The sequence below is a fragment of the Sycon ciliatum genome, chromosome 13 (genome assembly GCF_964019385.1).
Source record: "Sycon ciliatum chromosome 13, ocSycCili1.1, whole genome shotgun sequence".
Classification (NCBI taxonomy): Eukaryota; Metazoa; Porifera; class Calcarea; order Leucosolenida; family Sycettidae; genus Sycon; species Sycon ciliatum.
The window spans coordinates 20675116-20692192 of record NC_088655.1 but is presented as its reverse complement, the minus strand read 5'-3'; the positions used below and the strand labels follow the sequence as shown (position 1 = coordinate 20692192).

The window sequence follows — 17077 nt, the reverse complement described above, 5'->3', positions numbered from 1 at the left end:
GAACGTTTTCCTGTACTGTTGTTTCTTGCATGTGCATCCAGCGTGGCGACACTCCGTTGCACGATGCCGTCAGGAGAGATAACCTCGAGGTGTGTCAAGCGCTGATCGCTGGAGGGGCCGACTGTAACATCAAGAATGAGGTAAAGCGCAGTTACATTGATTGTTATGAACCAGGATAATCCTGTTCCGTGTTTAACCGGATATGTTCATTTACGGCCTCCTCATGACTATAATGTATGCAGGTCTTTGCCCCAGGGTGTTGTGTCTTTTGTTCTCAAAATCGGTCAAGCTCCCATTGCTTGGTATATTCTTGAGAGACGCTATCATACCAGAATCTTTCACCTGACGTGAGTGCCCTTAAATTTGCAGAGTGCATGCTTAAATCAACTTGGTTTGGCCCTCGGCGGATTCAGTTGACGGCAGCTTTTTTCCCGATCATAAGACAGTAATACCGTATGAGGTATGTACTACGAATGTGCAGCCGCGTGAATAGGCTGAGTTTCACTGAAACTGCATTTGGAGTACGATATCAAATTATACATGGAGAATAAAAGGCAAAAAATCAATTTTGAAAGTGTCAGAAGGACAAACAAAATTGCCGCTGAAGCACCCGGGAGGGATCAGATTAAGGCAGCGGTACAATTATCTTCACTGAAATGCGACTTAAAGAGCAAAACTGGTACCAGGGACCAGTTCCGATCACATCACTGCATTTGCATATGTGTACAACGACACAATGATCCGACAATATGAAATAAGCTCATAACTTGTTTATCCGGGCACTACCCGTAACTTCGAAATGTCCGTTACCCCGAATCACATACATTTTGACGGGAATGGCCATAGATATGGCATATGTCTTCACTATTTCCAATAAAATTGCCTAAAGAGTAGTAACATTTCCACTAAAACTCAACCAAAGTGTATCCGGTAGCCTGAAATGCCCGTAACTTTGGGGTCTGGATAACCGAGGTATAAATGTACATGTATGTCTGTACACTAATGGCAATCATGCAATGTAAATACCAGACAAGTAGTACCATATCCACCAACTGTTGAATTCCACTCTGAATTGTTTTGCTTTGATCTACAGTTGTGAATGTGTTCTACAATCAAACCCATTGAGAACTTTTTCCTGTACTGTTGCTTGTTGCGTGTGCATCTAGCGTGGCGACACTCCGTTGCACGATGCCGCCAGGAGAGGTACCCTCAAGGTGTGTCAAGCGCTGATCGCTGGAGGGGCCGACTGTAAAATCAAGAATGAGGTAAAGCACAGTAACATTGAGTGTTATCAACCAGGATAATCCTGTTCTGTGTTTGCACTGTACAATAAACGTACCATAGATCATGTGTTCCCTGACCTTCACCCGATCGAGTGGAATCCTGTCTTAACCGGAAATGTTCATTTACGGCCTCCTCACGACTATAATGTGTGCAGGCCTTTGCCCAAGGGTGTTGTGTCTATTGTTCTCAAAATCGGTCACGCTCCCATTGCTTGGTATATTCTTGAGAGACGCCATCATACCAGAATCTTTCACCTGAGCGGGTCCAGAAGGAACAATGATTACTATGTTCAATCCATTACACGTATGAAGGGTTAGTATGTCGAAGTACAAAAACTCAGAACGACTTCAGGAGGAGCATACAGGAGAATGTCTGGAGCATGAGCTGGAAACAGAAAGGTATTCCGAGCTACATGTATATTGTATCTTACATTGCCACAGGCTAGTGCAGCACAGACTCCATCCTCGTGGATAGTAGCAAGAGTGCATAAACAAGAGTATGCAACTGTGGTTATGGGTCAGTGCGCGGCTCTCTGCCTTTATTACGTAACTTACCTTCACCACGCTCTGAAAGTATGCACTCAAACCCAAACAGTGAGCAAGTACGGTTGTGAGTGTTGAAATCCGAACTAATAAAGTGCAAAGCTGTCACCCTGGACCAGTTCGGATTAAATCGCTGCACTTGCATATGTACACGTCTAGCCGCATTCCTACCACATCCTGGGCGTTGATCCAATTTGTATAACAACCCGAAGAGAATTGGTGTAAAATGAAATGAGTTGTGAATTTGCTGTGCCCAGGGAATGAGCATGTGTGCTCACCCATTCTTTTCGAGTTATGAAGCTGCAGGATGCCTCACCGCTACTTCGTTTGTATAACACCACACTGATAAGAAAATATGACATAGATGTATGTCTGTACACTTAATGGCAATCATGCAATGAAAATACTGTCTTGGACATGGAAATCCAGGAGAATGACCGGGACCGGCGCCCTCAGTGTACAGAACGTTACATGCACTGCACATGTTTATCCGATATGACCAGCGCACTGCATGTGTGTACCGTAGACTACGCATACCGAGCCAAGGCTACGTGGACAGTGCCCAGGGGCCGCTAGACTTGCGACCGGATTTACATGTCCACGGCAGTACCAGACAAGTAGTACCATATGAACAAACTGTTGAATTCCACTCTGCATTGCTTTGCTTTGATTTACAATTGTGACTGTGATCTACAATAAGACTTATCAAGAAATTTTTTCCTGTACTGTTGTTTCTTGCATATGCTTCCAGCGTGGCGACACTCCGTTGCACGAAGCCGTCTGGGGTGGAATCGAGGTGTGTCAAGCGCTGATCGCTGGAGGGGCCGACTGTAAAATCAAGAATGAGGTAAAGCACAGTTACATTGATTGTTATGAACCAGGAAAATCCTGTTCTGTGTTTAACCGGATATGTTAATTTACAGCCTTCTCACGACTATACTGTATGCAGGTCTTTGCCGCAGGGTGTTGTGTCTATTGTTCTCAAAATCGATCACGCTCCCATTGCTTGGTATATTCTTGAGAGACACCATCATACCAGAATCTTTCACCTGTGCGGGTCCAGACGGGACAATTATTACTATGTTCCATCCATTAAACGTATGCAGGGCCTGCTCTAGACATTCAACACAGCCCGGTCAGAGTGTACCTTGCGCATGAGGGTCAGCCGGGTCAAGCTGGGTCAGATCATCCTGCAGAAAAACAACCAAAAAGCCTCCTCAAAACGCAGGAAAACAGAAAGGTGAATTTATTACCTGAAATCGGAAATTTTAGAGAACAAGGCGAACTATCAAAGTCCGCAAACGTAGAAGGTAAACGACATTATGTGAGGAATGCAAAGCAGTTCCATTGGATTCTGATTTAACAATTTGAAAAAAAGGAAGTCTGTTTTCTAATTAGTGCTAGTAGCAGGACGAACATGTTCACATAATAGAGCACGGGGGGGGGGGGGGGGGGGGGTGCCTGCAACACCTTGTGGAGTGGCTGCTTGCTGCCACTGCATCATCTGCATGGCCAAGCCGACAGCCATCTGCTGCACCATCTGCTGAAAGGCTTCAGCAGACTGGAGAACTGGTGGAGTTGCAATTGCTGCTGATGCTGCTGCTGCTCCTGCTGCTGGCGCTGCTGCCGGCGCTGGCGCTGCTGCTGCTGGCGCTGCTGTTGCTGGTGGCGCTGTTGCTGCTGCTGGCATTGCTGCGGCTGGCGTTGCTGCTGCCACTGCTGCTCTAGGTGTGCGGGCCAGGTCCCTCCGTTCAGACGAGGTTGACGTGGCAGTCATAGTGCGCCGAGTCACCTCAGAATGCCATGCAGCCATAGCCTTGTCGTGGTTGAAGTCGGCGACGGCAGGAACGTCAAGCTTGATTGCCATGATCATCTCCAGATTCCTCGTCGACAGCGAGTTCCGCATCGCCGTCTTCACAAGCTGAAGTCTCGCTCGCATTCAGCAGTGGACAGGCAAACGGCCAATCCCCAATCAGCGATGCGAGCCAGGTTCGGGTAGTCTCCAGCATGTTCGCGGCGAGAATCTCGAACATCTGCGGGACGCCTATCGAGGCCCGGCGGTTCGGGTGGGTGAGACTAAACGATTACTTGAACAGATGTCGAAAGCTAGGATGGAGCCGAGCAGCATGCCTATAATTCGAAGCAGTGATTTCTTACCTTTCAACCACGCATCGCAACCAAATCCACCGCCACTCGTCTTCCTTTGGAAATGCGTCTTGCACAAAGCGCATGACATGGATAGGCTGGCATGGTCCTAGTCCAGCCAGGGTCGACCTTTCTTCCAAGAGTCATGGAAAGCGTGAGTTCTTTTTCTCTTCGCTGCGGGCTCCATCGTCCAAATCACCAGTCGGCTGAAAATTTGCAACTGTGTCAAAAGCTATAGCCAAAGTTACACTTTTGGCTGCCTGCAACATCGACTTTGAATGTCCTGACTTCCTGCTCGCCGCTGGCCAGATCACGCTCGAACCAGTTGACAACAGTTGACCCTAGTCCCTAGCGGAGTTTCTGTCGCTTGTAGACTGTAGTGTGTACGGTTGCGCTAGATTTGCAACAGATGGGGTACGCGAGTTGTAAAATACCGGTATTTTAGGAATCCATTGTCAGTTTGAGACATTTTTCAGCCGGGTCAGACTGGACCCGGTGTTATCTGTTCAGCCAGATCGAGCAGTTTCCCAGCCGTGCGCGGGACCTGGCTGATCCGGCTCTCCAGCAGGCCCTGGTATGAAGAGTTAGTATGTCGAAGTACTAAAACTCGGAACGACTTCGCGAGGAGTATACAGGTGGACTTAAGGCGCATGAGCTGAAAACAGAAAAGTATTTCGCGCTACATGTATATTGTGTCTTACATTGCTGCAGACTAGGTCAGCACAGGCTCCATCCTCGTGAATAGTAGGCTGTGCATACAGAACATCGAGCATTCCAGATGTGAATACAGGATTTCCGTACAAGAACCCTCATGTAGGGTTTAGGTGCACTAGCTGCACAAACTGGTTTCACGAGCAAAGAACAGAAGCACGGAAGCTAAGACTTCTGCATGCCTTCCTCCTCCTTTTATTTCTTGCGCCACTTTATGTCAACATGTCGGAGACGAAGTGAGTGCCCTTAAATTTGTAAGATTTGTAACCCGTAAAATAAATAATTCTGTGGACAAAAACAAACAGCTACTGAGTAGCAGCTGCACTGGGCAGCAGTGATGGCGAGGTACCAGGGGCTCCACCGACCAAAGGTCTCGGCTTTAATGCCACAAGCACGCACCAGGAAAATGAAACAGAGATGTAAAGCGAAGCTAGATCTAGCTATGGGGAAGTAGAATGGGTAAAAGCGCCGGTTGGTGTTTAGAAAAATAAAAACAAGATAAAAAGAGATTGTAAATTATCAGTGTTTGGACTGATGTACCATGTACATGTACACGTATGCAAAACACAGCTGAGCACTCTGAGCAAGGCCAGGTACGCGGATTAGCGGGTCGGGCAAGTTTTAGAAAAATAAAAACAAGATAAAAAGATATGAGATAACAACACTCGTGACAAGGTGGAAAATTATCAAGTTCAGCACGACACAAAACTCGAAGGAAAAAATAATAGTGACAAGAACATAGTGAGCAAATTAAGTTACATTGTTAACACCTCGACGAGGAGTAACACCAAACAATTGTAGCGACAACACATTTTCTTTCTGTACGCAAAGTTCAGGATCTAACTTACGGCTATACAAAGCTTCTAACACAGCCAGATGCAACGCACATCTACCACGTGACAATATTGAGAACACATTATCACTGTACAACTCACGACAATTGGTACGGGCTGACAGATGTTGATTGATTGACAAAGTGCGATTCTTAGCTCCGTTGGGTGTTGTCTCCTCCAATGTCCCGTCATCTCGCCTCTTCGCGGCATCACCACTATCCGTCTCTTTGCTTTTCCGCGGCCTTCCACGTTTTCTGACACTAGCCGTTGTGTGCGCGATGCCCAGTGTCCTTTCAGCTACGTCTCCTCCATTGCGGATTTCTATTGAGCGTCTTACTCCAACTTGTCCGGTGTCCGATATTGAGGTTCGTTTTTGCGGTCTACCACGTTTTCGAATATTGACTGTAGTTGTCACTTCTGTTGTCGTTGTACGTGCGTCCTCACCAGTCCGTATTTTTACTTGGCTTCGCGTAACCCTTCCCGGCGCGGACAGATCCTTATGAAGCTGCAGGATGCCTCACCGCTACTTCGTTTTTTTGCAGATGCAGCGCCTAACAGTGGGGGTTAGTGGCTAAGTCTCACTACCACTGGCACAAATGCCATAGGTGGTCATGAACAATGAAATCAGTTCATTTCACCAAAAACCTGGATCGACATGAAGTCATTGGACATTATTTTCATCTTCTACTAAGTTCTAGTGAAGCAGTTTTCAATCGTTCCAGTTGTCCTGATACGATTTCAACGCAAAAGAACAGCGCTGCCTTCTCTGCGCCATGAAAGCCCGTTGGAGAGCAGCACGGTCGTTCTGAAGAACGGAAGTGGAGCATAGGCATAGACAATGTTTACGACTTCCAGTTGTTGTTCAGTCCTAAACTTCTTTGCGCATGAGCTGGCGCTGCATGACAAGCCATTGATATCCGCGAAGGGAGCCAACCACCTGGAAGAAGTCGTCTTCAATCAAATCTTTGCACTTTGCCTTGCACAGGCTTGGATCAAATTTCGAGAGAAGGTGGGTTTCTTCAACGCTATTGTCGATCCTGGAGCGGACCAGGGATCAATTTCGGAGTTACTCTTGGCTAGAGAAGGAGAAAAAATGAACTTCGAATTACGAGTAGAGCAACTCCATCTCACTTCGAAATAAGCGCTCGAAGGACATAGTCACTGTACTGTAAACTGTTCTTCTGTACGAAGGCAGAGTTCGAATTATCCGGCGGGCGCACTTTTCGTACTTCGAATTATGCATTCGAATTTAACTTGAAGTGACTTGCAGAAGATCGGTAGGAAGAAAAAGTTCGAATTACACGGAATGCTAGAATTATACCGTATTCGAATTAGAGGGAGTCTACCTGTACAAGAACTTGGAATGACTTCGGAAGGAGTAGAAAAGAGAACTTCGGGTGCATGATCTGGAAACCAAAAAGCAAAAAGTTGCACAAACTTGTTTCGAGAGCAAAGCACAAAACCAGGGAAGTTAGGGAGCATCTCATAAGTTCGCATTTATTTTGCAAACGTAACGCATTTCAAATAGACTTTACCCCCCCCCCCCCCCTACCTCCCCCCTCTATTCTAAAGTCTTATCGCACATTTTCTGTGTTTATCTACTGTACACGTCCATGCGGCCCCATGCTATGGTATGCTTATGTACATGATTGTACATGTACATGTACATGGATATGAATGTTTTGCTAGAGCGGTCGTGAATGGCATACAGTAGTACCGCATTTACTGAGTACAAGTACAATCAATGACATGTACACGCACATAAACATAGTTCCTCCACAACAACTGTACTGCTGTAAACGCTGGCCAGGCACATGTACACGGTTTGATCAGGCTGGTGTGACATTTGACACCTCTGAGTAGCCTGCATGCATGTAGTGCAAGGGTTAGCGGCTGATTCAGCTGATTCAGCTGATTCGGCTGATTCAGTTGACGTGACTTTTCTGTAAATCATAAGTAATACCATACTAGACATGTACTACAAATCTGTGGACGTATGAACTTGGCCAGATTTCACTCTACAGTAAAACCTGGTGTAAGCGACCTCTGCTTTTAGCCACCATCTGCTTTTAACCAGCATTTTTCCATGCATGGACAGTTCTACAAGGAAACTGTACCTGCCTTGCGTGACCAGTGACCGTCTTTTAGTGTACCAAATGCCATATTGGACCTGCACACAGCGACCAAAAAATGCCAGACCCATCAGGACGCAAACCCGGGACCTTGTTTGTCATGAGCAATGCTCTAAACATCTCTTGAGACTAGTTGCCATTTCTCACTTCCCTCCTGTGCGTTTGCTGCTTATCGTGTTTTTGTTTGAATTCGATTTGTTTTGTCCATTTTCTTTAACGTATTTTTGGGAACACAGCCCCATGCGGTATCCACACCCGACAAGGAGAGTATCACCAGGACATCTGACTTCCAGCCATACAATCTCTAGCTCAGCAGCTTCCAAATCCATTCGTCTTCGGACAACCACAGACTCATGGCAGTAAATGCCGACGCCACCACCTTGCTGGATGGGGCGGTCCTTCCTGAAAAGTTTGTAATGAGGAATCGCCAATTCTCCATCACCAACATCGGGTTTCAGCCAGGTTTCTGACATACCAAAGATGTGCACTCCTCTGGCCGACAGGAACTCCTTCACCTCATCCACTTTCCGTCTGATGCTGCAAACATTCAGAAATGAGATTGTCAGCATTGACCTTTAGATTTGCTGCGGGTAAGCACTCCATCGTTGAGATCGCTGGTCGCTGACTGATCTTTTGGTCCGTCAGGCTTCTGCATATCCACTGAGTTCCCAGATCCAGGGTACTTGTCGAAGTTCCATTTTCGACTGTAGTACGGAGATGGCCAAAATTCCTTTGTATTTACAAGTTCAATACTCGTTCTGTTGAGAATGAGTCGGGCTGAGTGACCTTTCTCCTTGGGAAATAGTGTGCAATCATGGATTTGCACCTTCACGCCAACCTCTTGCGCCCTTTGTTGTACGTATTGACAAAGGGTATCTGCATGGCAATCCTTCCGGAGGTTGCCCACAAACAGAACAGCCGTCCTTCCTGTTGGCTTCTTGGTGCAGATCAGCTGCCATAAATTGCTGCCTTCCGCATCCTCTTCAAAAGTAGGGAGCATTCTGGAAAGTCCTTGTTTGCCAGGTTTTGCATCAGTTGGAGCATCTGGGTCCATTTGATGCACCCTGGACGCTTCAGTCACGCTGGTATCTTGTTGTTCGGTACGTACAACTGAGGAGCATGGTTCAACCGAATCTCGTACTAGTTCCTTTTGAGGACAGCCAGCTACGGGTACGGGTACGCCAGGGCTGGAAGCTGCAGCTCGCTTCTGTTTCTTCTGGGATGATTTTTTCACCGAGGGAGATCCTTGGCGTCTTTGGCCACCATTGTCGTCTTGAGCAGACTGCAAAGCCGTCATCTCGTTTGTGAGCGCTTCTACCTTCCGCGTAAGGTGGTCGATACGATTTAGAAGTCGTTTCTCCCTATCCTCAGCTGCACTGCGGTCTAGCTCCAGTATCTCAACGATCTTCAGAAAGTAAGATTTCTCCATACTAGTACTCTGGTTTGAACTTGCCGATTCGAAGGTGGGGGACACCAGATCTGCCGGACACTCGACATCTACTGGCACGCCTGTCGCCATAGCCCAGGACAGTGTTGTACCTGGCATGGGACGGTCTCTTCACAGCTAAAAAAGCCCAAAAACACAGGAGCGTGGGAAACTGCTTCCGACCTACACTGTAAAAACAAGTCACAGTCCTCTTAAGGGGGTTCGGGACAGTTAGGCCCAAAAATTTAATTTCAACATCAGCCCAATCTGACATCAGGTTTGAATAGGTACAGCCTTATATTTTCGCTTAGTTACATCAGTTTTTCAATTGCCCGAATAGGTCTTGCCAAAAACACAATTTTCCTTGATGACACAAAATAACACAAAATCCCAAAATTGATGAGAAATCGTCCATAACATCAGTTAGGACAGAAAATATGACCTAAAATTTTACAGACTGTTCGAGGTATTGACTAAGATGATATCAACACCGAAAAATGTACACTTTGGTTGACGATGGGATCCAGGTCGTCATTTTCTGGAGAAGAACAAAAAGACGCAAAAAATGAAACTTTGAATATTTTTTGCAGCTTATTTTTCAGTTTGCCCCATATGTGGATACTTCAAATACGTTCTATAAGTGGGTTGGAACAGGTTTACCGCGGCGAAAGTAGGGGTCACCGTGCATATTCTGGAGAAAAATCCAAAAAACTGTCAAAATTTGCCTAAAATTGGTAAATTCACGTATCTATATTGCTTGTACTTCTCTGCTGCTGCTTTGGTCATAACTTATTGGATTTTTGGCTGTTAGGTGTTGCATAAACTCACTAGAGCCCTCGGCGTTCAGAACAATACAAGGATGGAATAGCTGAACTAGTAAATTTGCCGGAAAACCCTGGGTGCACGCATTATCGATAGGTACTTTTCTCCATGATTACTCTCCTGTTGGTACTTGGTTGTGATACATGTACATGTAGCTGTGATAGCGCTTAGCACAGCCCCATATCAAACTACAATGAAAGCTGACATGTTGGAACGAATCAGACATCATTGAGTCCTCTTGTTCTTCAACTATGCGAGCTAGAACGTGTCCCAACACTGGCAAAAATGATGGTATTTTACGGTGCGCACAAACAAGTGAAGCACTGTGCCACAGGGCGTTCCTTACAGTTGGGTTGCTGCTGGTTCTTCGCTAGGTGTTCAGCCACCGCTAATATAATCTTCCTTGAGACTGTCACTCGCTTCTTACCTCCGACTTGCTCCTTCATCAGTCTGGAAATGGCTGGCTCACCACTTCGTTTGTAGGACAAGACAAAGTGCTTCATCACCAACCCACTGGCAGCTGCCCGCACTGCAACTGATTTAGAGAAGCACGTTGCTTGGACCAACGGTTGAAGGGTGGCCAGCCGCTTTTGCTGATGTTCTGCAAACTCCATCGCCGAACATGCTGATGCAAAAGTGACAGAGTTCTACAGGATACTGGCATCAGGGCGAGCTTCGACAATTTCAGCTAGGGCCGCAACATCCGCAACAGCATCATGAGCAGCGAATTCATTCCCAACGATGAACTATAAATCAATCTGAGGCTGTAGCTTGGGAGCTCCGGTATCGCGGTTTAGGGATCAGAGTGTTCACCCAGCACAAAAATGCACACCATCGACACACACACATCCGTGCACACATACACACACACACACACACACACACACACACGCACACGCACACAGACACACACACACACACACACACATGCATGCTCTCACACACAATAGAACACACGCGCGCGTACACACACATACATTCACGAACGTGTGCGTACCCACCCACATGCATGTGCACACTCATGTGCATGAGTGGAGATGCCCGCATACACATGTCACACCAGCATGCCCTGGGAGCGGTCATGCACGTGTGTATAGTATGTGTGCGAGGGCACGTCCACATGAGCGCATATGCATGTGCATGCTCATACATGCGTATGGTGCCTCATGCACAAACATGCAGGTCTATGCAAACACACACACACACACTCGCGGCCGCCGCGCATACAGTGCTCATACATTTCCATAGCCATTGGGTGGCAATGACTCTCAAATATCATGAATAAATCTTATGAAATTGAAAAACGCACTTACCCAAAGCAGCTTTGGTGTTGCTTGTGGAAGCACGGGGGCCAGGGTGTTGAGCAGTTACAGGGCTATCTGTAATGTATCTATAAAATTCTCCATCCCACACTGCTGACACGGAATGACAAGTACGCTGCCCAGGTCGTACCTCTTCTCTTTAACGCAATCAATGAGCGCCAGAGGTTTGCCACATCCAGGATTCTGGCACGCAGACAATCACACAGCCAGATACCTGAGATGAACGATTCGTCGACCGTGAAGAGGGGCACTGAACGACCTCTTCGCGGGAGTCGAATCCAGTGGCGTTAGTGGTGGAGATCGCCCTTTCCGTTTTTCAGGAACTCGATCGATCGTTTGAGTTTGCGAAGCGTCCCCGTCCTCGGCTTCTTGCATCGTCCAGTACGCAGAATGAGAGGCCGCGTCGTGGGTGACGGATTTCTCTCCCGCGTCTTCATCTCCACGACACGTCGGCAGGAGAACCGAGCTATCCAAAAACCGCCAATGTCAAAACAAATCCGCAAGTCCACTAGTGGCTGAGCTTCTTTCTCAAATCTTGTCTCGACTCGAGCACGCGCTGCGAAGTCATGGTCAAACTGCTTATTTTTTTACTCGATTGTGCATGATCGCGTCCCATTTTTCCACTCCGAAAGGCATTATTTTTCAGAAAAAAATTCGGAAATCCAACATGGCGCTAACCGTCGCGAACCTCCTTAAAGGGTTAAACTCGCCCAAAGTTTACCCGGTAGCCTGAAATGCCCGTAACTTTGGGGTCTGGATAACGAAGGTATAAATTGCTCCTGAATCATCCGGGAGGGATCAGATTAAGACACTGACCAAGTACAGTTGTGAGTTTTGAAATTCGGCCTAAAGTGCAAAGCTGACACCCTGGACCAGTTCTAATTACATCACTGCACTTGCATATGTGTATGTCCAGCTGCATTTTTATCACATCCAGGGCGTCAAGGGCTATGCGAGTTCATGGCACCCAATAGTGCACTTTGGGTGGGACTTCATTGAGCACAACTGCATAAGTACCTGTATGACATGATGTATATACTGATAAGTGTGTTACGTGTATATTGCAACTGTCTTGTGTTTAGGCTGGCAAGACTCCATTGGACAGAGCGAGATTCCGGCACCATCATGCGGTTGAAGAGCTATTGGAGAAGGCCACTCCAAAGCCATCATGATACCTTTACTAAGTGTAAAGTGACTATGCACACACTGCCGGTCATTTCCTACCAGATGTAGCAACATGGCAGCTATCTTTCTCTGGCGAATCCAGAGCTTTAATCGTCACATATGCATGACTTTGCATGTATTTGAGCAATGGGCAGGTAGGACTGCGGTGTTTTCTGGCTGTCCCAGCCGACAATGCCAGCGCATGATACCATACATTTCTAGACACGCTCTCTTCCATTTCCTCTTCTCTTCTAAGTATCTGTTGCAGATTTTCTTGCACCCTACCCAGTTCTTAACTAGAAGTTACAATGCTTATTTTGCGGACAATTAGAAAAGTTAGAATGTTAGCAAAGAAGTTGTACAATGTCTCTACAGTAGCGCGTCGCTAGCATCTCAATTAGAATCAATTGCCATCCTATCGGCAGTGGACAAGTTCCATTTTCATTATCGTAAGTTTCTCCTTTTTATCAATTGCTCGCTTGACTAGGCTATTCGGTATGCAAGCAGCCTTGTGACTTCCAATGCAAACGGCCACCAATATTTTTTAATTTTGTTATACCGCCATCGGAAGTTATGGAGACAAGAACTTGATACTAGGGGGTAATAATATACCGGTAATTTACTACTCCCTGCTTGATACTACCGGTATAATCATTACTCATAGCATGTTGCTACATTTTTCTCTGGCCTGCGGCAGTGTTTACCGAAGTGGTACGCCTTGGCACGTTCCTTATTTACACTGGCATGCTCTGATACACATGTACTTGTACGTGTACATGTATATCCTTGTGGAACGACTATCACTGACCCTGAGGCTTCTCGCAGTGAATGCATACCTTGTACAGGTCTACTCTCCATATAACGTAATCTCTGGGACCACGCAAAAATTATGTTATATCGAGAGTTATGTTATGTAGAAAACCGTGTGTAAAATACAAGATCCACCTCAAAATGAAGGGTATTCAAGGCGGGTTCAATCGTGCAAACATATACACACTGTACCACCATCGACATCAGATACCATCAATGCCGCAGAATATAATGCACATAGGACTAAACTGGCTAGCTACGGCTACAGCTTGATTGTGCCGCGCACCTGAATCTACGTTGTATCGAGAGTGTACACGTCGGGGACTGCGCCGTAGGGTGCGTTATGCCGAGGTTTACGTTATGTAGGACTAAACTGGCCTAAACTGCCTAGCTACAGCTACCACTTGATCATACCGTGCACGTGAATTTATGTTGTATCGAGAGTGCGCACGTCGGGGACGGCCGTAGCGTGTGTTATGTCGAGGTTTATGTTATGTAGGATTATGTTGTGTAGAACAAAATTTGTATGGAAGTGATGCTGTTTCGGCGCGGGATTTGGCTTTTTTATGTACTAACGAGGTTTATGTACAAGTGAGAGTTGTTATATCGAGAGCAGACCTGTATTGCTAATTTTGCATGGGTTTCAGTGATGTTCTGCGTAGAATGTTTCAGCTTTGCACTGATTTGTATTATTGGAGTTATTGGTGATTTTTCTTATCAATTTCACGCTCTTTGTTGAGCACATCCAGTAGTTAGCCCCTCCATACCTACCGTGTACAACTCTGAGGAAGCGAAACAGCTTTCAGTGAAGAATTTTCCAACTATGGAAAGCTCAGAAACCCAATGAGATACATGTATGAGAGAGGTTCCCCACTGAGTAGCCACTACGTAAAGTTGAGCAACTTTAGTTGAGCAGCTTTACGCAAAGGGGCGGAGAAAAACCTGTCAAATCGCGAGTTTGCACTCCACTCGGAAAATGCCCTCTGCTGTCCTGTGCTGTGGACGGGCATGTGCTCGGGGTCTTGCAGGTCACATTCCCTGATCTAGTGAATCGTGTGGTGCAATAATCACGAATGAACCTTGACTACACCTCACATTGATTAGCCACGCCACCTCCGTATTTCATTTAATTTTTAATTTTTCGTTCCACTGCATTTCCGTCAGTACAATAAGCACACGTTGGTAGAGCTGCGGTTGTCATGGTTATCATTGGTCCATCATGGGATGTGTTCGGTGGGTTTGCGGTTCATACATGCCCACTAAGCTCGCGTTCAGTCTGTCACGGAAACCAGCGAAATTCTAGTTGTATCTTATACGCCATCGGGTACTGATTTGTTGACCCCGCCAGACACGTGTCCAGTATGTGCACCAGTACAGTATGCACCGGAAACGGGCTGAAACATGCCAGTAGAAAATATTACTACTCCCAGGTTTCCACACACACACACACACACACACACACACACACACACACACACACACACACACACACACACACACACACACACACACACACACACACACACACACACACACACACACACACCATTGGACCATTGGACGCCCATCGCCGGAGGCGATGATTGCGATGCTACAGCAGAAGCCATAGCAACTTGTGCTGGGATTGCACCATTCAACAGCTTGCAAGGCTGAAGAATTGACCACCACTATTCAGCCTGGTCTACACCACACAGCTATGAAGTGGCTTTTTCTGGCCAGTGAATCCCTACTTTTTGGTCTTTTGCACACACACACACACACACACATATACACACACACAGAACATGGTTTCTGGCAGGGGTACCGTAAAGTACCCCCCCCCCCCACACACACACACACGCTATGTCGCTTCCCAGTTTCCCAGCTGGGAAGTTTTCGGCGTGGGACGGGAATTAGATCAAGGCTGTCGAGTACAGTACAATATACAACAATGTGGAGGATCAGACTCAATGTGCTGGATTGTGCACATTTTCATCCTGCACTGGCATGTATTGTGTACAGCAGTGCATTCGTCGGTTCAACATCGTATTTCGTTGTATACGCCGAAGTCGCTTCACAAGTAGAAAATCGAGAGGGGGCAGCAATTAGAGAGGGGCGGATCAACGGTACTTTGCGGTACTAGCTTAGTAATACAATTGTCCTCAGCAGTTCTGTACTACTATACAATTCCCAGAAGTGTGCAACTCCCGCAAACAGAGCTGTTCCGACAGAGTTTCATTCCAGTTGACATCATGGCACTTTCATAATGCAGTGGTATGGTCCTGAGTGCACGTGCGATTTACGATTTCTGTGCTGAGTTTCCCAGGTGTATTCTTGCACTGTTTTTACGACTCGTACTTTTTTTGCAAGTAATAATAATAATCGATTTCCACAGTTATGCGTCATGGCCCAAAAATTTCTTGCACTTCCACGTGCAAGAAACAGTTAAAGGGGAAGTTAAGGCAAAAATTAAAATTTCACCAGTTGTAGTCTTCGGGGTGCTGAGTCGAATGGTCTTGGTCCGAGGAAGCTGAGACGCTCCCTTCCTACTTGAATCCCAATCGAACTCGCGCACTTCCACCGAAACTGGGTGACTGCGCCCTACTAGATGGGGATTTGTATGTAAAATGTCACTAAAAGCGCCATTTCGTTCTTATAAAAGCACGGATGACCGCGATTGGTCCATATGTTGTAGTCTTTTGGACGCTGAGTCGACTGGTTTTGGTCCGAAAAGGCTGCGATGCAGCGTTCCTCCTTTATTCCCAATCGAACATGGTTGAACAAGCGGTCACGTGCTGCTGCGTACGCCAGTCACCTGGTCACCGTGCCTGCAGGGTACAACTTACTAGCCTGTTTGACCTTTTTTGGGTGCAGTCCTGTCACTCGAGTTGAACCTTGGTGTGAAAGTTGTCACCTGCTGGCGTGGTGACCAGGTGATTTGGGCACCCAGGAGCACGTGACCGCTTCTTCAACCACGTTCGATTGGGAATAAAGGAGGAACGCTGCATCGCAGCCTTTTCGGAACAAAACCAGTCGACTCAGCGTCCAAAAGACTACAACATATGGGCCAATCGCGGTCATCCGTGCTTTTATAAGAACGAAATGGCGCTTTTAGTGACATTTTGCATACAAATCCCCATCTCGTAGGGCGCAGTCACCCAGTTTCGGTGGAAGTGCGCGAGTTCGATTGGGATTCAAGTAGGAAGGGAGCGTCTCAGCTTTCTCGGACCAAGACCATTCGACTCAGCACCCCGAAGACTACAACTGGTGAAATTTTAATTTTTGCCTTAACTTCCCCTTTAATTAAAACTAGTTTGTACGGGATCTATGGTCAAAATGAGAATTTGTTCACCATACATGTACATGTAGGTCAAGGCTACGGCTGATATTATCAAGAGTACGTTTATGTACTCTTGATATTACGTATAGTCATGTACAACGTGCATTGCATCACTAATACCGGTATTGGTAATATATTTTTAAAGATGATGTCAACTCTAAATTCTGTCGGCACATAAATATGACGAACCCGTACACATTATTTGCACCTTCAAGTGTACATGATAGATATAGCAGAGTTGTATTCAACCCATGCTTTGGGTTCAACTCTCTTGTGGTCACTTTGCACTGTTTTCCAGCATAACCTGTTGGCATGTTATGCAGGGGCGCGTTGGGCGTCGGAACCTGTGCGGCAGGTGCGGCTTTGGCCGCACCAATCAACTTAAGACTTTTTTGAAGCAATAAAAATAATATGGTCTTTTTGGGACCAATGTCCCTAAAATAATTCACGGGGGAGGGCACCGGACCCTCCACCTATTCATATGGCGCACCAATGTCGAATACGTTCCGATGCCCCTGTTATGTGATGCGATGTGAAGTTCTGCCGTCGCAGCACTGAGGCTGTGCA

At 46.6% G+C, this 17077-nt stretch overlaps 2 protein-coding genes across 2 annotated transcripts in view; both read left to right on the top strand.

Annotated features, from left to right (window-relative positions):
• LOC135829600 (uncharacterized) overlaps window positions 1-17077 on the top strand; it is a 373880-nt gene that overhangs the window by 61762 nt on the left and 295041 nt on the right. The gene's annotated exons all lie outside the window — the stretch shown is intronic.
• LOC135829604 (ankyrin repeat domain-containing protein 1-like) lies at window positions 7-13146 on the top strand. The gene is made up of 4 exons (XM_065342002.1): window positions 7-140; window positions 1167-1265; window positions 2578-2673; window positions 12300-13146. Exons 1-4 carry the CDS (start codon window positions 30-32, stop codon window positions 12387-12389), a joined length of 396 nt encoding a protein of 131 aa, XP_065198074.1. The 5' UTR covers window positions 7-29; the 3' UTR covers window positions 12390-13146.